Source organism: Aquarana catesbeiana, linkage group LG13, assembly GCF_042186555.1.
Source record: "Aquarana catesbeiana isolate 2022-GZ linkage group LG13, ASM4218655v1, whole genome shotgun sequence".
NCBI lineage: Eukaryota > Metazoa > Chordata > Amphibia > Anura > Ranidae > Aquarana > Aquarana catesbeiana.
The window spans coordinates 237,583,083-237,610,652 of NC_133336.1; the positions used below are offsets into that span (position 1 = coordinate 237,583,083).

Here is a 27,570-nt window from a genome sequence, read left to right on the forward strand (position 1 = left end):
ATTGGGGAAAACTGCATTATGGCCACTAGATGGACATGATTAAGATGATGATCGCCATCTAGTGGCCATAATGTGGAATTTTTCTAAGTCACTACTGTGTATGAATGAAGAACAGAGTGAAAACAATAAAATACCACATTATGGCCACTGGATGGAGCTTGATGATCATAGGAAATACATATTTCCAGTGATCGATCCCTCCATCTAGTGGTTATAATGCAGTATTTTCTTAATTCATTTTATTGTGCATTAATGGAGAACAGAGGGAATCTTTAAAAAAAATGCCTCATTATGGCCACTAGATGGAGCTGATGATCATAGGAAATACATAGTAAACATTTACTTATTTACAATGATCTATTTTTTACCCACGATCATCGGCTCCATCTAGTGGTCATCATGCAGTCCTTTCCTGATTCATAATATGAATGGCTGATTGACAGTCACATTTTTTTGCTAGCGCGCCGCAAAACACGTCTATCAGAAAGGCGCATTGTACTGCCATTCAGTTTTAAAGAAGTCTCCCGCCTAAAACACCCAATTGTTGATCACCTCTTCTGCCATGTATCAAACACAACCATCTACAAGAGCTCCATCTTGTAATTTTAGACTTTTTTCGCTATTTTCTTTTTTTTTTTTTTTTTTTTAATGTACACGCTGCAATAACATACATGAGCATGCCGCTTATGTATGTTATTGCAGAGTGTACATATAAAAAAAAAATTTTTTTTTAAAATGCAATTAAAGGGGTGTATTTATAAAAAAAAAAAAAATTGCATCGCTGTCTGTACATTAAAACTTCATGTATATTACTTCTGTGTTAGTGGGACAAAAATCAAATGTTCTCAGGTTATTTTCTCTACAGATGGAATGCTAGTCATTGAAAAATTAAAACTGCGTGAATGGGGAAAATACCACATTATGGCCGTTAGATGGCGCTGGGGAGCATGCTTATTTATTATGCTGCTCAGCACCATCTAGTGGCCATAATGCAGTATTTTCCCATTCATTTTTTTTTTTTTTTTCAATAAATTACTAAATTAAATCCGGATGAGCCAAAACAAAACAAAAAAAATGAAACGTTTTTACTGTGTAAACCAGGGGCCACCAAACTGCAGCCCTGGGGCCAGATGTGAACCTTTGCTTGCCTTTATCTGGCCCTTGAGGTACTATTCTTCCAATTGACACCAAATATTGAGCACTATTCTTCCTACTAAAACCAATGATGGGGCATTTTCTGTTTCCACTGGCCACAGCTTGCCCCCCCCCCCCCACTCCCTGAATCCCGAAGGACAGTAAACTGGCCCTCTGTTTAAAAAAAGTTTGGAGACCCCTGATGTAGATGCTTTTTAAAGTGACACTAAACAATATCTTTATTCTCCAAAAATAATCCATACACCTTATAGCTACGAGGTGGAGCTGATGATCATATATAGTAAATAAGCATTTATTTCCTATGATCAGCTCCACCTGGAGGCCATAATGAGGTATCATCCTAATTTATTCTGTAATAAAAAAATAAAAATAAATAGATGGGGAAAATACTGCATTATGCCCACTAGGTGGACGATCATATGCAGTAAATAAGCATTCATTTCCTATGATTGTCCATCTAGTGGCCATAATGCAGTATTTTCCCCATTTGTTTTTTTTTATTTTTTATCATAGAATAAATTAGGATTATACATCATTATGGCCTCCAGGTGGAGCTGATGATCATAGGAAATAAATGCTTATTTTATATGATCCTCAGGTCCATCTAGTGGCCATAATGCCGTATTTTCCCCATTTACTCTTTTTTTTTTTTTATTACAGAATTATGGCCACCGGGTGGAGCTGATGATCATAGGAAATAAATACTTATTTGATATGATCGTCGGGTCCATCTAGTGGCCACAATGCAGTATTTTCCACATTTTACTTTTTTTAATACATAATAAATTTCGATGATACCTCGTTAAACGCTCTAATGACGGTGGCACGGTTGTGCAAACTGTTTTTGGAATAACAGTATATTCACACTAGGGTGATCGTATTGATGGGTGCCTTACCATGCTTATTTTATATGAGCGTTTGGTCCTTCTAGTGGCCATAATGCAGTATTTTCCCCATTTACTTTTTTTTTATTACAGAATAAATTGGGATGATACCTCATTATGGCCACCAGGTGGAGCTGATGGTCATAGGAAATAAATGCTTATTTTATATGATCGTCGGGTCCATCTAGTGGCCATAATGCAGTATTTTCCCGAAACACTTTATGAAGAATAAATTGGCGCAGAGAATATAGCCTGAGAACATTCACTTTTGCCCCATTTGCACAGAATACATTTACATGCCATTTTGAAGGCCGAACAGCTTGCAATTTTTTTTTTTTTTTGTCAATGGACCAACAAAGAGTACCTGTCACCCTCCTTATATAAGTGGTAGTAGTCAATCTATGCTCACCGAATATTTGACAGAGCAAGTGGCATCTTGCTTATGTCGGCCTCCACTATGAACGGAAGAGAGGCGCGCATTAAATGCTCTAATGATGGCGGCACGGTTGCACAGACTGGTTTTAGAATAACAGTATATTCATGCTAGGGCGATCGTATCAGTGGACGCCTTACCACTCTCCGATCCGCCCTTCATTGAGTACACAGGCTTCCCCCCCCCCCCCCCAAAAAAAATATTTTGGTTAAAGCACTCCGCCCAAAATCCAAAAACGGAGGCACATTACCGTAATTTGCGCTCCTCGATCTTTAGAGTTTCCAAGACCTGTGTGCCACCCTGCTGCGCTGATGGAGCCGCGTCCTCTCCATGTAAATGATGGTGGCCTTATTTTACGCTATTGTTCTTCCACCCAAATTATCATTGCTTTGCGATCTATGTTTTTTTTTCTTTTTTTTGCCTTTTGTGTTCCAATGTCAAGTCTCCGCCTACCGCGCTGTTCATTTCAGTATTTGTACGCTTAAGGCTTGCTTCCGCTAAGTACCGCAGAAAATTGAGCGCAATGTCATGCACACCTATTTCGAGTTTTGGACCCATTTGCAGTTGTAGTGCGTGTTCACATGCCCAGTCCATGTCGCAATTTGTGTTTCTCCATGTGCAGTGTAGCTCCTAGTGGGCCTGCGTGGCCCTCAGTGTCACCCCCCACCAGTGGGCCTATGTGGACCGCAGTGTTGTCCCCAGTGGGCCTACGTGTCACCCCCCCAGTGGGCCTATGTGGCCCGCAGTGTTGTCCCCCAGTGGGCCTACGTGGCTCACAATGTCACCCCCAGAAGCCCTACATGCGACCCTCCAGTGGGCTTATGTGGCCCACAGTGCTGCCCCAGTGGGCCTATATGGCCCTCCCTGGGCCTACGTGGACTGCAGTGTCGCCCCCAGTGGGCCTACATGGCCCACAGTGTTGTCTCCAGTGGGCCTACGTGGACTTCAGTGTCACTCTCAGTGGGCCTACATGTCATCCCCCAGTGAGCCTATGTGGACTGCAGTGTTGCCCTCAGTGGGCCTACATGTCATCCCAAGTGGGCCTACGTGGACTGCAGTGTTGCCCCAGTGGGTCTACGTATCACCCCCCCAGTGGGCCTACGCGGACCGCAGTGTCGCCCCCAGTGGGCCTACGTGGACTTCAGTGTCGCCCCCCGGTGGACCTACGTGGCCCCCCTAGAAGCCCTACATGTTACCCCCCAGTGAGCTTACGTGGCCCACAGTGTCGCCCCAGTGGGCCTACATGTCATCCCCCCGTGGGCCTATGTGGCCAGCAGTGTCGCCCCCAGTGGGCCTACGTGGACTTCAGTGTCGCCCCAGAAGCCCTACATGTCATCCCCCAGTGCGCTTACATGGCCCACAGTGTGACCCCAGTGGGCCTATGTGGCAGTGTCGCCCCCCCCAGTGGGCCTACGTGGCCTACAGTGTTGTCCCCAGTGGGCCTACGTGGCCAATACTAATGCAGCTGTCTGCCGAGGACAGGACAGGTACATTTTTTGGCTCATGTGTTGATTGCACATTGAAAACGAATGGACATGCTGAACACCGAGCTCATGAGAACACGTACACAAGTGTGAATGGGCTCTAAAACCAACCCAACCATCTTCCACATCAATGGGCCTCATTCTTAAAGTTGGTGCCGTGAGCAGGGCTATCCATGGCAGCACCAGGAATGGTGATGTCACCCAGTTTGGCCCCATCTAAGCCCAAAGCAAAGGGCTCCTAGCCCATTTTTCCATCTCCACGCTGCTGATCCCCCTGCAGCCTCTTTCAGCTACTTCCTGTCTACATGCACTTGCTCTAGTGTCGTCTATACATCATTGCTTTGTGCCGGCTTCTTGAATGGTGACAACAATGGACCATGCTTGCCCATTGTACGTCAGCATGGCCTTTTGTAGTCTCTGCCGGGGGACACACGTGATGGTGACAACGCAAGAGGGCGAGTGGGAGACAGTTGTCACCTCACAAACAGGAAGTGCTTGAATTTTACGTCAGGATCACCAGCTATTTTAGTTAAAGCTACAGACCTTTAAAGATTCAAAATGACTAACATGGTAAAGCTGTAGAGATTGGGTTGATGTCTATGTTAAATCTCTCAACACTGAATGAAAGATCAGCTTCAGTTTTAGATTTTTCTTATTCTTTTAGTAGTGATTTTAGAGATGGGGATGTTTTTTTTTTTTTAGCCTCACTAACGTCTAGAATATTGTGAAGTTGCAGCTGGTCTGTGAACCATAACGGGGGGGCTGGACCCACCCCACCTTTTGTAATGAGCTTCTCTTCCTCTGATACCTGGCTTGTGCTAATAAAATCAAGTGAAAAAAAAAAAAAATCACGATCTCCGATTCTCGTTTTATTTCTCCTTGTGCCATCATGTGATGTTCTTTATTCACGCCGTGGAATTAATATTACAACCAAGAAAACGTAAATGTATTTTATTGGGATTTTATGCGATAGATCAATACAGAGTGGCCCATAATTGTGAAGTGGAAGGAAAATGATAAATGGTTTTAATTTTTTTTACAAATATGTGAAAAGTGTGGGGGGTACATTTGTATGGCGCCCCCCGGAGTCAATGCTTTGTAGAATCACCTTTCTCTGCAATTACAGCTGCAAGTCTTTTTGGGGATGTCTCTACCAGCTTTGCACATCTAGAGAGGGACATTTTTGCCCATTCTTCTTTGTGAAATATCTCAAGCTCTGTTAGATTGGATGGAGACATCTGTGAACAGCAATTTTCAAGTCTTGCCACAGATTCTCAACTGGATTTAGGTCTGGACTTTGACCGGGCCATTCTAACACATGAATATGCTTTGATGTAAACCATTCCATTGTAGCTCTGGCTGTATGTTTAGGGTCGTTGTCCTGCTGGAAGGTGAACCTCCGCCCCAGTCTCAAGTCTTCGGACTCTAAGATTGCTCTGTATTTGGCTCCATCCATCTTCCCATCAACTCTGACCAGCTTCCCTGTCCCTGCTGAAGAAAAGCATCCCCACAACATGATGCTGCCACCACCATGTTTCACAGTGGGGATGGTGTGTTCAGGGTGATGTGCAGTGTTAGTTTTCCCCACACATAGTGTTTTGCTTTTAGGCCAAAAAGTTAAATTTTGGTCTCATCTGACCAGAGCACCTTCTTCCACATGTTTGCTGTGTCCCCCACAGTGGCAGGCATTAAAAATGGGGCATAATGTCTGCCACTGACATCAATGATGGGGGGCGATCCCTCCTAGTAATACCAATGAAGGGGCACTATTTCTCCCAATGATGGGACACTATTCCTCCCGCTAATACCAATGATGGGACACTATTCCTCCCAATTATACCAATGATAGGACACTATTCCTCCCACTGACACCAATGATGGGACACTATTCCTCCCACTGACACCAATGATGGGACACAATTCCTCCCACTGACACCAATGATGGGACACAATTCCTCCCACTGACACCAATGATGGGACACTATTCCTCCCACTGACACCAATGATGGGACACTATTCCCACCAATGATGGGACACTATTCCTCCCACTGACACCAATGATGGGACACTATTCCTCCCACTGACACCAATGATGAGACTCTATTCCTCCCACTGATACCAATGATGGGGCACTATTCCTCTCACTGATACCAATGATGGGACACTATTCCTCCCAATTATACCAATGATAGGACACTATTCCTCCCAATTATACCAATGATAGGACATTATTCCTCCCACTGACACCAATGATGGGACACTATTCCTCCCACTGACACCAATGATGGGACACTATTCCTCCCACTGACACCAATGATGGGACACAATTCCTCCCACTGACACCAATGATGGGACACTATTCCTCCCACTGACACCAATGATGAGACTCTATTCCTCCCACTGATACCAATGATGGGGCACTATTCCTCTCACTGATACCAATGATGGGACACTATTCCTCCCAATTATACCAATGATAGGACATTATTCCTCCCACTGACACCAATGATGGGACACTATTCCTCCCACTGACACCAATGATGAGGGAACTATTCCTCCTCATATTGACCACCAACCCCCGAAGCCAGATTTATTCTCACGGATGTTGGGCCTAGGACATTTTCTACCTCCACTGGCCACAATCTGGCCCTGAAAAGTTTGGAGTCCTTTGTTATACAGTATATACATCGGCAATATCCACTTTACAAAAATAGTTTATTAGGACATACAAAAACACAAAGAAAGAAAGCATGACTTCTATGCTAAAGACCACACCCTCCAAAAAGAGGCAAAAAAGACAAAATACAGAAATATATACATGATAATATACACAAAGGCAGTTAAAAAGAGCCAAGCAATAAGGGGATTCTCCTCCATTGGGACACAGAAATAATAATAAAAAAAAAAAAAAGACGGGATCCAACCCTTCCCCACTCGCTACAAAACTTTTTAAAACTAACTGGAGTTCCACTTTAATAACCCAACTCCAGGTAAAATACACAGAACACCCCGGAGCAAGAAAGAAGATCTGAGAGACCTTAGATGCAAGCTGGACAGAAACAAAAAGTCACCACTCTGGAACTAGGAGGTGACTCAGAACTGTGGTAGCTTCCATCGCCAATGTCTCATGAAGGTTTCCTTCTCTTTTGCAATGGCACCATCTTGGATGATAAGAGCAGCTTAGGCAGCACTACCGGGATCGCTCCCATCACAAAAAATATTTTTTTCAATTTTGTAACATATTTGGCCACTGTACAACCATAGATGTTGGTTGTCCCTGGAGATGTAGCATAGTCCTTGTCAGTATGTGCAGATATTCTTTACTTAGTCCACCATATGTGAGCCTCTTCACCGTAAAAAAAAAAATGAAAGCGTACAAAATGCCACCAACAGGGGTCACACCAAATAGACACAGGCCTAGGCCTCCCGGGGTTAGTCCATTGCCCATTTGTCTTTGTAAAATCTGACAGTGATTCCCAGAAAGGTCATCTTCCATCATTGCATCCCCCATACAGCATTTCCAATCCACCGAGGTCCTCAGTCTTACCGCTTCAGCTCAAGGTCCAACCTAGAAAAGACACAAGTCATCAAATCTGGAGATAGGCATTTCCTATTAAAAAGGGAGGAAAAAAGGAGAAACTCTTGCTTCCATGGTCATCACTAGGGTGTATGAATAATTCAGGGAGGTTCTGAGAGTAGAGTAGATTGGTGTTGTGATTTCCACCAGACGGGTAGGCTGTATAGAAGGGAATAACGAAAAGAATATGGAGAAGAAGGGACTCTTTCCGTGTTGCCCCCTGCAATGTGCTGCCCTAGGCCTGGGTCTTTTCGTCCTAGGCTAGGATACAACGTTGCTCAACATACAATAGATCCCTCACCAGCAAAAATATACCCCTGCCAGCATCAATGGATTTCCCAGCAGCCAGCATCAATGGACCCTCCCTCAAGAGGAGATCCCTCCCAGCAACATAAGACCCCTCAAGAAACAATAGATCCTTCACCAGCAGCAATAGAACCCTGCCAGCAACAACAGATTAACCAGCATCAACAGATCCTTCTCAGCAACATAAGACCCCCTCAAAAAACAATAGACCTCCCAGCAACAATAGACCCACCAGCACACCCTACCACCCTTTGCTATTACATCCAGTCAGCGCTGAAGGGGAGCGGAACTGTATTTCTCTGCGTTCCTGCTGAAAAAGCCCTGGAGAAGACTCTGCATAAAGGAAAGAAAGAACGAGAAGAAGGTAGAGGGGGTATCAAGGTGAAGGGAACCAGGTGCCAAAAGAGAAGGGAGCAAAGAACCCCCACATTTTAGTTTTAGATATATTTAAACTATTGCTTGGTCAGCTTGAGCAAGAGGTGACCTAAAGACCAACAGCTGCTGCACTGTCAACCACCTGACCTCACACGATGTACATTCGGAAGCTGGAGGACATCATTTGTGATCATGGAATAGACAAACAAGTACCTCTCAGGTGACCTCTGACTCCATGACCCTGTTGGGGTCAGATTAAATGGTATCTCGTTACAACATTTCTCTACTTTCTTATCCTAGTGTCACAGGGACAGAAGTGGCAGAAGACCTCCCCAAAAGAGTCTCAGACAGCAATAAAAACTAGATAGAAGTTTTAACAAACCCCCACACTATCCAAAACTAAAACATTTTTGGCTGGAGTTTGAGTTACAAAGTATTTACTCACTGTTCTATACAATCCGGTATATGGAGGGGATCCAGTGACACCAGTTGTGAGAGTTCTGTCAAATTTTTAACAAAAGTCACCTTCTTAATGAACTTGGCACTGAAATAAATATTAAAAAAAAAAAAAAAAAGGAATTAGGAACTGAAAAACACCAAATGTACATCTTATCTAGTTGCAGGCTTCCATAGGGTGGTAAAAAGGTTCAATACATGGCCAAATGTTTGTGGAAAACTGACCAATCACGTCTAGTTAAGCCTGTTGGACATCCCAACCCAAAACGGATGTTGGATGGGAAGACCTGGCTCCCAATTGGGATTCCAATTCAACCCAAAGGTGTTTAGTAAGGTTTGATTGTCAGGGCTCTGCGCCGGATACTTGAGGTCCTTCAAACCAAACTGGTCAAACCATGTCTTTATGAAGCTGGCCTCCATTTGTAAAGTCAGGTACTGATGTTGGATGAGGAAACCTAGCTCACCATCGGCGTTCCAATTTATTCCTAAGGTGTTCAGTAGTGTTGAAGTCAGGGCTCTGTGCAGGACACTCAAGTTCCTTTAAAGCGGAGTTCCACACAAATATGGAACTTCCGCTTTTCGGAACCCTCCCCCCCTCCGGTGTCACATTTGGCATCTTTCAGGGGGGAGGGGGGTGCAGATACCTGTCTAAGACAGGTATTTGCACCCACTTCCGGCATAGACTCCCATGGGAGTCTACGCCTCTTCCCGTCCCCACCGCGCTGTCTCCTGGGAAACACACAGCACCCAGGAGAGAGCGGGGACCACTTGGGACGCGCAGCGTGACTCGCGCATGCGCAGTAGGGAACCGGGAAGTGAAGCCGCAACGCTTAACTTCCTGATTCCCTCACCTAGGATGGCGGCGGCGGCTGCCGAGAACCGAGCGGGTTCTCGGCGTCACCTGCCGACATCGCTGGACCCTGGGACAGGTAAGTGGCCATGTATTAAAAGTCAGCAGCTGCAGTATTTGTAGCTGCTGGCTTTTAATATTTTTTTTTTTTTTTGGCGGTGTGGGTGGACCCCCGCTTTAACATCAAATGGTATCTTTATGGAGCTGGCTTTGTGTACAGCCTCAAAATATAAATTACATGATAGAAGAGGTAGACCACTTTTTCCACTTCCTTTCATCAAAGGTAATTAGCTATGGCAGATGTAGGGTAGAGTCAGTTTTCAGTAAGCATTTTAGAAAAAAAGAGCTAAATGGTTTATACTCTATCAGCATTTCTTAAACTTTTTAACATGGAGGAACCCTGAAAATAACTTTCTGGTTTCTGATCTCAATCCCTGCTACAAACAATTGTATCTGCACCTCACATTAGCCTGGTGGTCAGTGGCAAGAATATTTCTTACATTGGTGGTAACTCTGGTTGAGAAAGACTGCTCTGTATGGTCAAAGATCTGTGGATGCCTGACCACCACACCCAACTAGATGAGCTTTTTGGACATCACATTCCAAAACTTTGGCCATGAATATGGAGTTGGTCTTCCTTTATGGCTATGCCATCCTCTGCTCCTCCGGTAAGGCTTTCCAAAAGATTTTGGAGCGTGTATCTGGGAATTTGTACTTATTCAGCCAAATAACATTTGTGAGGTTGGGTACTAATATTGGAGGAGAAGACCTGGCTCACAATCAGCGTTCCAATTTATTCTAAAGGTGTTCAGTAGGGTTGAGGTGAGGGCTCTGTCGAGGACACTTGAGTTCTTCCACACCAAACTGGTCAAACCATTTCCTTATGGAGCTGGCAACCATTATGAGGTCAGGTACTGATGTTGGATGAGAAGACCTGGCTCTAAATCAACATTCCAATTCATCCCAAAGATAATCAGTAGAGTTGAAGTCAGGGCTCTGTGTGGGTCATTTGAGGTCATCCACACCAAAATGGACAAACCATGTCTTTATGGAGCTGTCCAAAGGGTACTGATGTTGGATGGGAAGACCTGGCTTTCAATCAACGTTCCAATTCATCCCAAAGGTATTCAGTAGGGTTGATGTCAGGGCTCTGTGTGGGCCATTGGAGGTTCTTCACTTCAAAATGGACAAACCATGTTTTTAGGGAGCTGCCCACCGGTACTGATGTTGGATGAGAAGACCTGGCTTGCAATCAAGGCTCCAATTCATTCCAAAGGTGGTCAGTAGGGTTGAGATCAGGGCTTTATGGAGGACATTCAAGTTCCTCCACACCAAACTGGTCAAACCATGTCTTTAAAGAGCTGGTTTTGGTTACAGGGGCACAGTAAAGGGTTCCCCAAACTGTTACTGCAAGGTTGTAAGAGCCCAATTGTCTACAATGTCTTTGTATGATGTAGTACTAACAGTACCCTTGATGGCGCCCTCCACAAACATACTTCATGTGAGTTGCCAATTTGTTTTTATCATACAATAAATGGTTAAATGCTGCACTTAGATGGCGTCCTCCACAAGCTTACTTCATGTGAGTTGCCAACGTGTTTGTGGATGAAAGCTTTCAATTCAAATCTGTTATTAGAGTTTGCAAATTCCTTATTTATTTATAAGAACAAACCTACAGGAGTCCACCAACCTGATAAAGGGCCGTACGATGGCCAGCAGGGCTCTCACGTACCACGTGGGGTGAACGATCAAAACCGACTTCAGATTTTTCTTTAACCTAAAATGAAAAACAAAAGGAAGGCAACAGCCTTGCAGCGAAAGAAGATTTTTCCTATGCCAGTGGAGAAGCGCTAAAGCCAAGCTTTAGAGACATCAGGATGAGAGTCTCGCTCCTACTGCTGCACTCTTTCGTTTAAAGCGTTTCTAAAAAGCTAAACTTTTTTTTTTTGGATGGCTTTGTGAGGGGTCGGAACCTGGTGACTGTTGTCACCTGAGAAAGGAAGTGAAGGAAAATCAACGGTGACCATTTTCACCTGAGACAGAAAGTGTAGGAAACTCCTTAGTGACCATTGTCACCTGAGACAGGAAGTGAAGGAAGATCCAGAACTTTGAGTTGTCACCAGGACAGAAATAGGGGGGAAATTCTCAATGGGGACGCCTGTTCTAGTGATGGCTGATTAAAACTTTGGAGAGGGTTCCTCTCACTTCCTGTTGTGTGTACAGGACAGGAAGTGAACAAAGGCCTTCCCTGGGGAGGGACACAGATGGAAAACAAATAGAAGTTTTAACTATCCCCTACTCTATTAACCTCTTGCTGCCCTCGTAATACATACAGTATGTGACGCTACAAAGTGGGCGGGCTTTAACACCCATACGCCGCACATTCGCGTCCAAGAGCTTCAGCGCTTTTCTGTGCCGAGTGCGCACTCTCTGCATAGTGACCATACCTCCCAACGTTTTGAGATGGGAATGAGGGGCACCTATAAGCAAAAAAGGTATGTAGGCATAGGAAACACTCCTTGCCACGCCTCTGAAAGGAGAATTAAACAAAAAGAGGATTAGTTGAGTGCTCTTTTTTTTTACCACTACTATTCCTTTATATTGGCTTTTGAAATTTGCAAATGCAACAATTTAGAAATTGGATGAAAGGTTTAGCACTGGGAAACACTTTCTGAAAGCTAAAATGTGCATTTTATATACAGTCAGGTCCATAAATATTGGGACATCAACACAATTCTAATCTTTTTGGCTCTATACACCACCACAATGGATTTGAAATGACAAGAAGAAGATGTGCTTTAACTGCAGACTTTCAGCTTTAATTTGAGGGGATTTACATCCAAATCAGGTGAACGGTGTAGGAATTACAACAGTTTGTATATGTGCCTCCCACTTTTTAAGAGACCAAAAGTAATGGGACAGATTAACAATCATCCATCAAACTTTTACTTTTTAATACTTGGTTGCAAATCCTTTGCAGTCAATTACAGCCTGAAGTCTGGAACACATAGACATCACCAGACGCTGGGTTTCATCCCTGGTGATGCTCTGCCAGGCCTCTACTGCAACTGTCTTCAGTTCCTGCTTGTTCTTGGGGCATTTTCCCTTCAGTTTTGTCTTCAGCAAGTGAAATGCATGCTCAATCAGATTCAGGTCAGGTGATTGACTTGGCCATTGCATAACATTCCACTTCTTTCCCTTAAAAAACTCTTTGGTTGCTTTCGCAGTATGCTTCGGGTCATTGTCCATCTGCACTGTGAAGCGTCGTCCAATGAGTTCTGAAGCATTTTGCTGAATATGAGCAGATAATATTGCCCGAAACACTTCAGAATTCATCCTGCTGCTTTTGTCATCAATAAATACAAGAGAACCAGTTCCATTGGCAGCCATACATGCCCACGCCATGACATTACCACCACCATGCTTCACTGATGAGGTGGTATGCTTTGGATCATGAGCAGTTCCTTTCCTTCTCCATACTCTTCTCTTCCCATCACTCTGGTACAAGTTGATCTTGGTCTCATCTGTCCATAGGATGTCGTTCCAGAACTGTGAAGGCTTTTTTAGATGTTGTTTGGACTCTAACCTGGCCTTCCTGTTTTTGAGGCTCACCAATGGTTTACATCTTGTGGTGAACCCTCTGTATTCACTCTGGTGAAGTCTTCTCTTGATTGTTGACTTTGACACACATACACCTACCTCCTGGAGAGTGTTCTTTATCTGGCCAACTGTTGTGAAGGGTGTTTTCTTCACCAGGGAAAGAATTCTTCGGTCATCCACTACAGTTGTTTTCCGTGGTCTTCCGGGTCTTTTGGTGTTGCTGAGCTCACCGGTGCGTTGATTTGACCACACCTAATATTTTTGGTATCTCTCTGATGGGTTTGTTTTGTTTTTTCAGCCTAATGATGGCTTGCTTCACTGATAGTAACAGCTCTTTGGATCTCATATTGAGAGTTGACAGCAACAGATTCCAAATGCAAATAGCACACTTGAAATGAACTCTGGACCTTTTATCTTCTCCTTGTAAATGGGATAATGAGGGAATAACACACACCTGGCCATGGAACAGCTGAGCAGCCAATTGTCCCATTACTTTTGGTCCCTTAAAACGTGGGAGGCACATATACAAACTGTTGTAATTCCTACACCGTTCACCTGATTTGGATGTAAATACCCTCAAATTAAAGCTGAAAGTCTGCAGTTAAAGCACATCTTGTTCGATTCATTTCAAATCCATTGTGGTGGTGTATAGAGCCAAAAAGATTAGAATTGTGTTGATGTCCCAATATTTATGGACCTGACTGTAGATCAGACCAGGAATGAGGGACAAATGAGGAGGAAAGAGGGACAAATGAGGAGGAAAGAGGGACAAATGAGGAGGAAAGAGGGACAAATGAGGAGGAAAGAGGGACAAATGAGGAGGAAAGAGGGACTGTCCCTCAAAATCGGGGACAGTCCCTCAAAATCCAGGGCAGTCCCTCAAAATCCGGGACGGTCCCTCAAAATCCGGGACGGTCCCTCAAAATCCGGGACGGTCCCTCAGAATCCGGGACGGTCCCTCAAAATCCGGGACAGTCCCTCAAAATCCAGGACGGTTGAGAGCCCAGTGGGGACCGTCTCCTGATCATGTGACCACTGTGACAGCCAATCACAGCGGTCATGCGATTGGTCAGTCCTTCCCGCCCCCCCGGGGTAAAGTCGCTGCTAAAGTGACACTAGGAGGGCTGGTCAAGAAGGGGTTATACTCTGTTTCCCCGAAAATAAGACCTAGCGTGATTGTCGGTGATGGCTGCAATATAAGCCCTACCCCCCAAATAAGCCCTAGTTAAAGTCCTTGTAGGTCTTATTTTCAGGGTAGGGCTTATTTTCGGGGAAACAAGGTAGGGCTTATTTGGGGGGTAGGGCTTATATTGCAGCCATCACCGACAATCACGCTAGGTCTTATTTTCGGGGAAATAGGGTAGTTATAGATATGGATATATTTAAAAATACACCCTGAAATCCATTAGTAGAGATAGGCTCCTTCGTCGCGATGGAGGAAGATGGGCGGAGCTGGGAACCCAGGAACCAATCCCAAAACCAGAATTGTAGGAAGGCAAGAGGGCACTTTACCAACCAAAAAAAAAAAAATCACTGTAGTTGCTCCAAGCTGCAAAAGTGTACCTGTCACACACAGAGACTGCCTCACTTACCGCCTCCCGGTGGCCTGATAGCAACGTTTAAGCCAACCAATTGATGGGATTTTGCTTCGCGAAGTACACCCGCTCAGGTAGATGAGCATGTAATCATCAGCGACCAACAAATCCAGCGTCCCGATGATATACCTACATGTACAGCACAAACCAGGTCAGATGATCCAGTGGCATGACAAATAGCACAGATATAAAGCCTACTAGACTGATTATTTAGGGTGCTGAAGTGCAGTGTATCAAAAATAAACACGTGCAATTCGTTTCGCTCCGAATGTAAATTTGAACAACATTTTAGTTATTCGAATGTATCCCAATCTCCAAATGACAACAGTATTTTGCTGAAATTTGTTTCGTTTTGCTTTATTTGTTTTCTAACAAATTTCTACTTTTCAGAGCGATTCGAATTCAAATCGGTCGAAAAAAATGACCGATCCGAATTCTGTGTGAAGAATAGCTGGTTGTTAAGGAGAGGGGTGGGAAGCCGCCCGCCGTCTCCTTAACAACCGATGACTCATCAGCTGTCAGCGGGCTTCCCCCCTGACCGCTGAATGTAAACAGAATTGCCTTCAAATAAAAATTCAGAAAAAAAAATGATATATATAAATAATTAACAATAATAATAATAATAATATGGCACCCCCCAAAGCACCTTGCCCCCATGTTGATGCGGACAATGGCCTCTTCCCCACAGCCCTGGCCTGGTGGTTGTGGGGATGCTGGGGGTGATTTATCAGAATCTGGAAGCCCCCTTTAACAAGGGGGCCCCCCAGGTTCTGGGCCCCCCCCCCATGTGAATGAGTACTCCTACTCATTCACCTAAAAAAAAAAAAAGTCAAAAGTTAATAAAAACACACCAGTTTTTGACAAGTCCTAAAAAAACAACATAAAAACACAAAAAAAAAAAAAATGTCAGCCACCAAACATGACTGCTCCTATCCAGGGACACAGGCAAACGACAGGTAAACATAGGGGCGGGGGTTACCCAATGACATAATCGGGTGACCCCACCCCCATGTCTACATCTCATTAGGGGAGTGTCATGGGGCAGAGTCAAGTTCCTCCACCCCAAACTCGCTCATCCATGTCTTTATGGACCTTGCTATGTGCACTGGTCCAAATCATTTGGTGGAAGAGGGATAATGTGTGGGATTGTTTTTCAGAGGTTGGGTTCGGCCCCTTAGTTCCAGTGAAGGGAACTCTTAAGGCGTCCGCATACCAAGACATTTTGGATAATTTCGTGCTCCCAACTTTGTGGTAACAGTTTGGGGATGGCCCCTTCCTGTTCCAACATGACTGAGCACCAGTGCACAAAGCAAGGTCCATAAAGACATGGATGAGCGAGTTTGGGGTGGAGGAACTTGACTGGCCTGCACAGAGTCCTGACCTCAACATGATAAAACACCTTTGGGGTGAATTAAAGAGAGACTGCGAGCCAGGCCTTCTCGACCTCACAAACGCGCTTCTGGAAGAATGGTCAAACATTCCCATAGACACACTCCTAAACCTTGTGGACAGCCTTCCCAGAAGAGTTGAAGCTGTTATAGCTGCAAAAGGGTGGGCCAACTCAATATTGAACCCTACGGACTAAAACTGGGATGTCATTAAAGTTCATGTGCGTGTAAAGGCAGGCGTCCCAATACTTTTGGTGCATCACCATTAGCTATAAATCCTCAATGATACAATGCTGCCATCTACTGGTGATACAGCATTATAGCCAGCACAGGCTGCCAGCCATTGGGAACTCATTATAAAGACCCAATTCACAAATCTAAACACACAAGGATACTTGATCCTTATAAAAAATATATAAATAAAAGAGATAAAAACGTGGGTGTATATATATATATATATATATATATATATATATATATATATATACACACACATACACATTTTTTATCTCTTTATTATATATATGAAATAAAAAATGTATGTATATGTGTGTATATAGATATCTATATAGATCGATCTATCTATCTATCTATCTATCTATCTATCTATTTTGTGAATTGAGCCTGTCAACGGCTTTTTTCTATTTTGCTGCTCCCATTCCTTTGATAAATATTTAACCGTAATGTTGTAAAAAAAATGTAAACAAAAAAAACAAAAAAAAATGGCAGTCTACATTCAAAACAGCTTTACAAATTTTTTTTCACCCAAGTTGAAACATTATTATTTTTTTTAGGTGGAGAGGTTAAGGGTCGTCTCCCCTGTCAGGTTTTTATCACTTCCTGTGTCCACACTTGAGAAAGTCGTCCTCTCTATTTGTCCTGATGACCTTGGCATCAAACAGTGATGGAGCATCAAAATTTACAGTTGTCACAGAAACAGGAAGGAATGGACATCATCGGATGGGGACACCTATTAAAGTAAGGCTTATAATGCCCAAATCCACCTCTCTTTTTTGTTGTTTTGATTAGAGTGAGAAAGGGCTATTACCTCTTTCATGTTTTTATTGCACCAATGAGTGCATCGGACTAAGGAGCAAGAAAAAATAAAAATCAACGCGTTTCGGGGGCTCAAAATTCTCCTTTTTTAGGGTTCAGATATTATATGTTCCACTTCTAAAGACTAATAAATGACACAGTGATCGGGGTAATGCTGGTACTCCTATCCTGGGCACATTTCATTGCTCGTCTGTCAAAGTAGAAGTCATTCAAACATACCTGAACAGATTATCCATGATGTACTGGTAATTTGGAATACTGCTTTCTGGTAAGTAACATGTGGCAAAAACCACCATTGCGTTTAAACTGTCACCGTAATAGCCTAAAGAAAATTAAAACATTTAAAAAAAGAATTAGCAGAATATAGAAGATGAGCCCAACACAATTTTCCTTCTCACAAGTACAGAACTGAGGACTGAACTAACTAGCATTACACAGGGGGAGAGGACTAAACTAACTAGGATTAAATGGGAAGGGAGGACTGAGCTAACTAGAATTAAAATCAGGAGGAGAGGACTGAACTAACTAGTATTAACCAGGAGGGGAGGACTGAACTAACTAGTATTAACCAGGAGGGCAGGACTGAACTAACTAGTATTAACCAGGAGGGCAGGACTGAACTAACTAGTATCAAAACAGGAGGGCAGGACTGAACTAACTAGTATCAAAACAGGAGGGCAGGACTGAACTAACTAGTATCAAACAGGAGGGGAGGACTGAACTAACTAGTATTAAACAGGAGGGGAGGACTGAACTAACTAGCATTAAACAGGAGGGGAGGACTGAACTAACTAGTATTAACCAGGAGGGGAGGACTGAACTAACTAGCATTAAACAGGAGGGGAGGACTGAACTAACTAGTATTAACCAGGAGGGGAGGACTGAACTAGTATTAACCAGGAGGACAGGACTGAACTAACTAGTATCAAAACAGGAGTGCAGAACTGAACTAACTAGTATCAAACAGGAGGGCAGGACTGAACTAACTAGTATCAAACAGGAGGGCAGGACTGAACTAACTAGTATCAAACAGGAGGGCAGGACTGAACTAACTAGTATCAAACAGGAGGGCAGGACTGAACTAACTAGTATTAAACAGGAGGGGAGTACTAAACAAGCCAGAATTAACCAGGAGGGGAGGACCTGAATTAATTAGCATATTAGACAGGGGAGGGCTGAACTAACTAGCATTGGGTTACCTCCATGGGAGACGACCTTCCTGTAAGGTTCTATGGCTGTCAAGTCCACCTTATGCTCCCCCATCAGGAATATCCTCCACCTCCGCCCGCTCTGGTCCTCCATGTCGCTCACCAGGGTCTCCACAAAGGACGCCTCCGGGGTTCCGTTCACCTTTGGCAGGTCGTCTGTCGGAGGGGAAATCAAGCAAAAAAGAACAAGAGCATACAGTACAGTGAGCGGCGTCACCCTAGGACAGGAAGTGTGTCACTGGCAGGATCACCAGGTGAGAAGAAAGGAAAAAATAGCCTGAGAAAAGAAAACTAATGCGGCCACCAAATGTAAGGAATAATTGGCAATACATCACATTTTTATTCACGTTAATGGTTTAGCAGCACTATTGTTTTATGCTAGTTAGTTCAGTCCGCCCCATCCTGTTTATATGCTAGTTAGTTCAGTCCCCCCTCCTATTTAATGCTAGTTAGTTCAGTCCGCCTCCTCCTGTTTATATGCTAGTTAGTTCAGTCCGCCCCCTCCCGTTTAATGCTAGTTAGTTCAGTCTGCCCCTCCTGTTTAATGCTAGTTAGTTCAGTCCGCCCCCTCCTGTTTATATGCTAGTTAGTTCAGTCCGCCCCCTCCTGTTTAATGCTAGTTAGTTCAGTCCGCCCCCTCCTGTTTAATGCTAGTTAGTTCAGCCCGCCCCCTCCCATTTATATGCTAGTTAGTTCAGTCCGCCCCCTCCCGTTTAATGCTAGTTAGTTCAGTCCGCCCCCTCCCGTTTAATGCTAGTTAGTTCAGTCCGCCCCCTCCTGTTTAATGCTAGTTAGTTCAGTCCGCCCCCTCCTGTTTAATGCTAGTTAGTTCAGCCCGCCCCCTCCCATTTATATGCTAGTTAGTTCAGTCCGCCCCCTCCCGTTTAATGCTAGTTAGTTCAGTCCGCCCCCTCCCGTTTAATGCTAGTTAGTTCAGTCCGCCCCCTCCTGTTTAATGCTAGTTAGTTCAGTCCGCCCCCTCCTGTTTAATGCTAGTTAGTTCAGTCCGCACCCTCCTGTTTATATGCTAGTTAGTTCAGTCCGCACCCTCCGGTTTATATGCTAGTTAGTTCAGTCCGCCCCCTCCTGTTTATATGCTAGTTAGTTCAGTCCGTCCCTTCCCGTTTAATGCTAGTTAGTTCAGTCCGCCCCCTCCCGTTTAATGCTAGTTAGTTCAGTCCGCCCCCTCCCGTTTAATGCTAGTTAGTTCAGTCCGCCCCCTCCCGTTTAATGCCAGTTAGTTCAGTCCGCACCCTCCTGTTTAATGCTAGTTAGTTCAGTCCGCACCCTCCTGTTTAATGCTAGTTAGTTCAGTCCGCACCCTCCTGTTTATATGCTAGTTAGTTCAGTCCGCCCCCTCCTATTTAATGCTAGTTAGTTCAGTCCTCCCCTCCATTTATTGCAGGTTAGCTTAGTCCTCCCTCCTATTTATTACTAGTTAGTTTAACAGATAAAATACTTCCCTAATCATGATGTTGTCTTTCACACACCAGAAATATATCAGTATTGTTGGCTGTCCAGTAATTTAAAGCCCGACTCCAGCCAAAATTTGTGTTTTGGATACAACAGGGAAGGGTTAGAGCTCCTGTCAGAGATTTCCATCATTGTCCTTATTGGAGAGATATCAGGACAGGAAGCGATGGGGAAACTCCCCTACAAGGTCCAACATTTTCAGTAGAGTATGGAATGATTAGATCTTTGAACAACATGTCTGTGCCTTCCTGTCCTTGTGACAAGCACTTCCATCATTTAATGTATAGGTGTCACAGGGACAGGAAGTGAGCCAAAAGCTTTCCAAAAAGGGGGTTCACAGGCTGTCGCTCCCCTTGAAGACTTGTTGCACTTTTTGACTGCTTTGATGGGTAGTACGGTCCTTAAACGTGACCCATTTAATAGGTGGTGCAGCATTTATGGGGATAAAGCTGGCAACATTCCACCTCCTTCCACCCACTACAATTTGCATAATATAAAATAAATGAAAATCTAGCATAGGGATGGTGTGAACCCCTCATAATGGGCACAGCAGGTGTACAGACCCAGAAACCTAGCCCAGGGATGGTGGGAACCCCTCATAATGGGCACAGCAGGTGTACAGACCCAGGAACTCAGCACAGGGATGGTGGGAACCCCTCATAATGGGCACAGCAGGTGTACAGACCCAGGAACCTAGCCCAGGGATGGTGGGAACCCCTCATAATGGGCACAGCAGGTGTACAGACCCAGGAACTCAGCACAGGGATGGTGGGAACCCCTCATAATGGGCACAGCAGGTGTACAGACCCAGGAACCTAGCCCAGGGATGGTGGGAACCCCTCATAATGGGCACAGCAGGTGTACAGACCCAGGAACTCAGCCCAGGGATGGTGGAAACCCCTCATAATGAGCACAGCAGGTGTGGAGACCCAGGAACCTAGCCCAGGGATGGTGGGAACCCCTCATAATGGGCACAGCAGGTGTACAGACCCAGGAACCTAGCCCAGGGATGGTGGGAACCCCTCATAATGGGCACAGCAGGTGTACAGACCCAGGAACCTAGCCCAGGGATGGTGGGAACCCCTCATAATGGGCACAGCAGGTGTACAGACCCAGGAACTCAGCCCAGGGATGGTGGAAACCCCTCATAATGAGCACAGCAGGTGTACAGACCCAGGAACCTAGCTCAGGGATGGTGGGAACCCCTCATAATGGGCACAGCAGGTGTACAGACCCAGGAACCTAGCTCAGGGTTGGTGGGAACCCCTCATAATGGGAACAGCAGGTGTACAGACCCAGGAACCTAGCTCAGGGATGGTGGGAACCCCTCATAATGGCACAGCAGGTGTACAGACCCAGGAACCTAGCTCAGGGATGGTGGGAACCCCTCATAATGGGCACAGCAGGTGTACAGACCCAGAAACTCAGCACAGGGATGGTGGGAACCCCTCAATGGGCACAGCAAGTCTATAGACCCAAAAAACGAGTTCAGAAATAGTTGGGACCCCTCATAATGGGCACAGAATGTGTACGGACACTCAAACTCAGCACAGGGGTGGTGGAAACCCCTCACGATGGGCACAGCAGGTGTACAGACCTGGGAACTCAACACAGGGATGGTGGAAACCCCTATAATGGTCATAGTCTGCATGCAGACCTCAGAACACCATGCAGAAATCTCAGCGACAGAGTCATTGAATGAAAGTCTTTCAAGATCAAAGTCCTATGACCTCAAAAAAGTTGGCCAACAAGAGTCACACAACCTTCACCAAAATATGAAAAGAGAGTTAGAAGACCAGAAGAGGGCAGACAATGGTCACTCACCGTCCCACTCAAACTCATGGCTCATAGTGGGAAATTCGAGCATCTCACTGCTGGTTGGCGTCTCCAGATCGTCAACGTCAAAGTCGAGATCCTCGTCGGTGGTCTGGTTGCGTATTTCGCTGGAGGCGGCCGAGTCCTGACTGTTCTCCAGGTTGAAACTGATATCCGGGGCCGACAAGCGTCTCTTAACATGACGGTTCCCGCACAGGTCCAGGGTGCTGGGGGGAGCGGCTGTGACCAGAATATGGTTATAATGAGCATGCGGGGAATGCTTTAAAAAGGAGTTTTGCCTATATCAGGGTTTCTCAACCAGGGTTCCTCCAGAGGTTGCTAGGGGTTCCTCGGCCAATGAGCAATTTCTGTCTCTCAGATAAGTTCCCACTGACACCATTGATCTTTTTAGCTATCTGTAAAAAGGGAATGCTTCCCAATGACCACAAGTGTAAGGAGCATTCTTCCCACTGACCATCATATAATAATTATTAGCAGGGGTTCCCTGAAGCCAAAAATGTTATTTCAAGGGTTCCTCCATGTTAAAAAGGTTAAGAAAGACTGGCCTATATGGACACTTTTAAATAGAAATGTGCACAACGGTCAAATTTGTTTCGTTTCGGATTTGTTTGTTGCGTTAATAAATTTGTTTTCGGAATTTGTTTAGTTTCTAATCTATTCCTTTCAATTCTAATCTATTCTATTTTATTCTATTCTTTTCTATTCTACAAAGCTGCCTAAATCAACATCTTATTTCACTTTCTTACCTTACTGTACGTGTTTCGAGTTCGACTTGGAAGTCCTTTTCAAGTTCCAATTGGAAGCCTTTTCGAGTTCCAATTGGAAGGCCTTTTCGAGTTCCAATTGGAAGGCCTTTTCGAGTTTCAATTGGAAGCCTTTTCGAGTTCCAATTGGAAGCCTTTTCGAGTTCCAATTGGAAGCCTTTTCGAGTTCCAATTGGAAGGCCTTTTCGAGTTCCAATTGGAAGGCCTTTTCGAGTTCCAATTGGAAGGCCTTTTCGAGTTCCAATTGGAAGGCCTTTTCGAGTTTCAATTGGAAGGCCTTTTCAAGTTCCATTTGGAAGGCCTTTTCGAGTTCCAATTGGAAGGCCTTTTCGAGTTCCAATTGGAAGGCCTTTTCGAGTTTCAATTGGAAGGCCTTTTCGAGTTCCAATTGGAAGTCCTTTTCCAGTTCCAATTGGAAATCCTTCCCAAGTTTGAATTCAAAATCTATTTTCGATCTCAAATTCATTTTCAAATCTGAAAAATTAATTTAGTTATATTTTCTTTTGGTTTCGCTGAAATTTGTTACTATTGTCTTTTGGAATTTCGGATACATCCGAACCTCCGAATACTGAAAATTTCATCCAAATTTTGATTCGTAAAGAAACAAAATCACACATGTCTACCTGTCACGCATCCATACCTCCATAACAGGAAGGTCACAATCCATACCTGACAGGTCCTCTTCATTTGAATCCAAGTCTTCCTCTGGGGTTGTCTCCTCGGGAAGGGGTCTGCAAAAATGTTGAATTACAAAATGATATAATTACATTCTATCGGGGCGTATCTATCAGATCTGCCAAACATTAGCTACATTTCCGCAGTCTGTCTGCTTCTTTCATTACATTCTATCGGGGCGTACCTATCAGATCTGCCGATCATTAGCTACATTTCCGCAGTCTGTCTGCTGAGTATAAAGTATAGTAGATATTATGGAAGGAAAAGATGCAACATTCACATTTTTTTATCCACATCTGGCCCTGGACAGATTGGGGAATGGCTATTGTCACCAGATATAAAAAGTTTCCAAATATTAAGCAATCAAATAATACAGTTAAGAGTGGAAATCGATCAGCAATGCCTTTTTAATTGATTTCAGTTGTTTGGAGCCTAGAAACTAGAAGCTCTTTGAGCAAATGAAAAATATGTCTAAGAATGGTATGCTGCCACCTAGTGGAGGTTTAAGGCCACTACAAATTGTTTACTTTTGTGATTTGGTTTCTCCCTCTACCCTCCCCTTCCTACTTAGCGCAAGCTTAGGAAAGTCACTGGGGTTTATTTACTAAAACTGGAGAGTGCAAAATCTGGTGCAGCTCTGCATAGAAACCAATCAGCTTCCACGTTTATTCTTGTCAAAGCTTAATTGAACAAGCTGAATTTAGAAGCCGATTGGCTACCATGCACAGCTACACTAGATTTTGAATTCTCTACTTTTAGCAAATCAATCCCATTGTCTTCTACACTTCAAAGACTGGAAAGGCATCCCCTGTACTGCAATTAGCTGAAGTAAAAATGCATTGGGTTTAACTTTTGTGCCTTATGGAAGAGTTAAGATGCCTGTGGATGGTGCCAAGTCAGCAGGTGACCATGCTGTCCAGACAGATTGAGTATATGGAGATATGTCTATACATAAAGCAACATTTTAAATCAAGCAAATTCTTTCCTTATTAATGGTGCAGCTGTACGGAAGGTCAAACATTTTATATTTTATTTCAGTTTTTTAAAATGAATTTTTTTTTTAAACTCAGAATTCCGACCTTCAAATTCAGAACTCCGACCTTCAAACTCAGAACTCCGACCATCAAACTCAGAACTCCGACCTTCAAACTCAGAACTCCGACCTTCAAACTCAGAACTCCGACCTTCAAACTCAGAACTCCGACCTTCAAACTCAGAACTCCGACCTTCAAACTCAGAATTCTGACCTTCAGAATTCCGAATTCAGACTTTCAAACTCAGAATTCAGACTTTCAGAATCCCGACCTTCAAACTCAGAATTCCGACCTTCAAAGTCAGAATACCGAATTTCAGAATTCCGACCTTCAAACTCAGAATTCTGACTTTCAGAATTCCGACCTTCAAACTCAGAATTCTGACTTTCAGAATTCCGACCTTCAAACTCAGAATACCGAATTTCCAAATTCCAACCTTCAAACTCAGAATTCCGACTTTCAAACTCAGAATTGACAACTCTTAAACTCAGAATTGACAACTCTTAAACTCAGAATTACGACTTTCAAACTCAGAATTACGACTTTCAAACTCAGAATTTAGAAAAAAAAAAAAAAAGGTTTAGGATGGCCCCAGGGCTCTTCCATAGACCACACTTTAGACAGGGTTCGTTCTTTTTTCATACCTGGGAAACTCCTCGTCCTGCCACTCCTCTTTCAGCTCCATGTCATCGATACTCTGCCGGCCACCACGGGAGGGCGCTGTGTTCTGACACCCCAAGTCCTTATAGCTGAAGTGAAGGCACAAGATCGGGTTATTATGGGGACCTGAGAAGGGTTCACATATATTTATTTGATTATTCAGGAAGGAGGAGCCTCAAAGTAACCCGGCGCTTTACCCATACAGAGCAATGCAACAGATTCACTTATATCTGACCTCAGGCATTACCTTTCAGTCTGTACCGGCTCCTCTCCTGTGCTGAAATGGCTTACTCTCATTTCACTGTACATTGTGAGCTTCTCACGGTGTGCATTAGAGGCTGCAAGTCAGATAGAGCCCCGCCTCATTTACTGTCTGACCTGACATCCAGCATTGGAGCATGAATCAGTGAATTAAGAAAATACTGCATTATGGCCACTAGATGGAGCTGGTGATCGTATAAATAAATACTGTAATCACCAGCTCCATCTAGTGGTCGGAATACAGTAGTTTGCTGACTTATATTTTGTAGAAATGAATAATTTTTGACCTGGAGAAAAAAAAAATAGAAACATTTGACTTTGTCCCAGATCACACAGAACAAATGTACATGCAGCTTTGCCGGATAAATAGCTCTAAAAATGTTGCTTAAATACACCCCTGTAGTGTATTTTTTTCATAGACATGTATATCATAGACCAGAGAGAGGGACATTTGTGGCGTAATGAAGAACAGAGGGATTAGGTTCCAATATAGGGACAGTCACTCCAAGTCAGGGATAGTTGGAAGGGGGGTGGTATGCTGTGGGCATATCTTGTTATTCATTTCTGGCCATTTGTAGGGCAAATAAGTAAGCTCTCGAACAGGTGGAACAGGGCTGCAACCTCCAATCATCCACAGCTCTGGGAAACAGCAAAGTAGCTCTTGATTGCTTCTAATACCATACAATAGACAGAGAAAAGCCAGTACTCCTGTGTCACAGCAGAAATGGTGTTTTACAGCAGATAAAAACACCAACGCGTTTCGGCCTTAAAGCCTTAGTCATGGACGAAACGCGTAGGTGCTTTTATCTGCTGTATTCCACCGTTTTTGTAATAAAGGCCACCATTTCTGCTGTGACCCCAGAGTGCCAGGTTTTTTCCCCCATTTATGGTCTAATAAGCAAGCTATTGTCAAGCAAAAAGCCATGGGAAGCCGGGCACTGCAATAGGGGACAGGCACCAATGTCCAAATCAATCGGTTCCCGCTTACATTATAGTAAAATGACAGCTGGGCGGACATCATTTAACGTCCTCGCATTCTTGCTGCGCATGTGCGCCCCCAGGAGCTCACAGCATGGCGAGCTGTGTCCCTCGGGCACAGCGTATCCCCGATCAGGGCAAAAATTATTATGATGTGGGCTCTTTACCATGTGATCAACTGTGTCCAATAACAGCATGTAGACAAATGCCGGTTATCGGCATTTCCTTTCCTCAGTGCTATCACTGTCTTAGGAACGGAAAGCTGATAACCGTCAATCCTGTGACAGGATATTTACACTGATCGAGCACTAATCATCAGTGCAGCCCATCAGTACCCATTAGCGCAGCCGCATCAGTGCAGCCTATAAGTGCCCATCAGTGAAGCCTATCAGTGCAGCCTCACAAGCTCACATCAGTGCAACCTATAAGTGCCCATCAGTGAAGCCTATCAGTGCAGCCTCACAAGGGCACATCAGTGCAGCCTCACAAGGGCACATCAGTGCAGCCTCACAAGGGCACATCAGTGCAGCCTCACAAGGGCACATCAGTGCAGCCTCACAAGGGCACATCAGTGCAGCCTCACAAGGGCACATCAGTGCAGCCTCACAAGGGCACATCAGTGCAGCCCATCAGTGCAGCCTCACAAGCGCACATCAGTGCAGCCTCACAAGCGCACATCAGTGCAGCCTCACAAGCGCACATCAGTGCAGCCTCACAAGCGCACATCAGTGCAGCCTCACAAGCGCACATCAGTGCAGCCTCACAAGCTCACATCAGTGAAGCCTCACAAGCTCACATCAGTGAAGCCTATTAGTGCAGCCTCACAAGGGCACATCAGTGCAGCCTCACAAGGGCACATCAGTGCAGCCTATAAGTGCCCATCAGTGAAGACCATCAGTGAAGCCTCACAAGGGCACATCAGTGCACAAGCCTCACAAGGGCACATCAGTGCACAAGCCTCACAAGGGCACATCAGTGCAACCTCACAAGGGCACATCAGAACACAAGCCTCACAAGGGCATATCAGTACACAAGCCTCACAAGGGCACATCAGTACACAAGCCTCACAAGGGCACATTAGTACACAAGCAGGGGCGGACTGACCATTGAGCCACTCGGGCACTGACCGAGGGCCCTGGGCCACTAGGGGGCCCCATCAGGGTTGCCAGCCTCAGTAAAACCAGGGACAGTATGTATAAATATGTGTTTTTTTTCATCTGTCTGTGTATACTGTGTGTACATGTATGTGTATACTGTGTGATTGTATACTGTGTGTGTGTATACTGTGTGGCCCCATAATCTCTGATTGCCTGGGGGCCCCATAACCTCCTATTGCCCGGGGGCCCCATGAATTATCAGTCCACCCCTGTACACAAGCCTCACAAGGGCACATTAGTACACAAGCCTCACAAGGGCACATTAGTACACAAGCCTCACAAGGGCACATCAGTGCAACCTCACAAGGGCACATTAGTGCAGCCTCACAAGGGCACATCAGTACAGCCTCACAAGGGCACATCAG

The 27,570-nt window shown here is 44.6% G+C and overlaps 1 protein-coding gene across 2 annotated transcripts in view; it reads right to left on the reverse strand.

Annotated features, from left to right (window-relative positions):
* Positions 1 to 6,654: 6,654 nt before the first annotated feature.
* Positions 6,655 to 27,570, reverse strand: part of BNIPL (BCL2 interacting protein like) — a 43,755-nt gene continuing 22,839 nt past the window's right edge. For both annotated transcript variants that reach the window (XM_073609603.1, XM_073609602.1), the window contains exons 2-10: positions 24,794 to 24,898; positions 23,110 to 23,171; positions 21,665 to 21,895; positions 18,359 to 18,523; positions 17,379 to 17,481; positions 14,713 to 14,844; positions 11,211 to 11,297; positions 8,660 to 8,758; positions 6,655 to 7,524 (exon numbers count right to left, since the gene is read on the reverse strand). In XM_073609603.1, the coding sequence (XP_073465704.1) occupies positions 7,500 to 7,524; positions 8,660 to 8,758; positions 11,211 to 11,297; positions 14,713 to 14,844; positions 17,379 to 17,481; positions 18,359 to 18,523; positions 21,665 to 21,895; positions 23,110 to 23,171; positions 24,794 to 24,898 (1,009 nt within the window). In that variant the 3' untranslated portion in view covers positions 6,655 to 7,499. The remainder of the gene's footprint in view (positions 7,525 to 8,659; positions 8,759 to 11,210; positions 11,298 to 14,712; positions 14,845 to 17,378; positions 17,482 to 18,358; positions 18,524 to 21,664; positions 21,896 to 23,109; positions 23,172 to 24,793; positions 24,899 to 27,570) is intronic.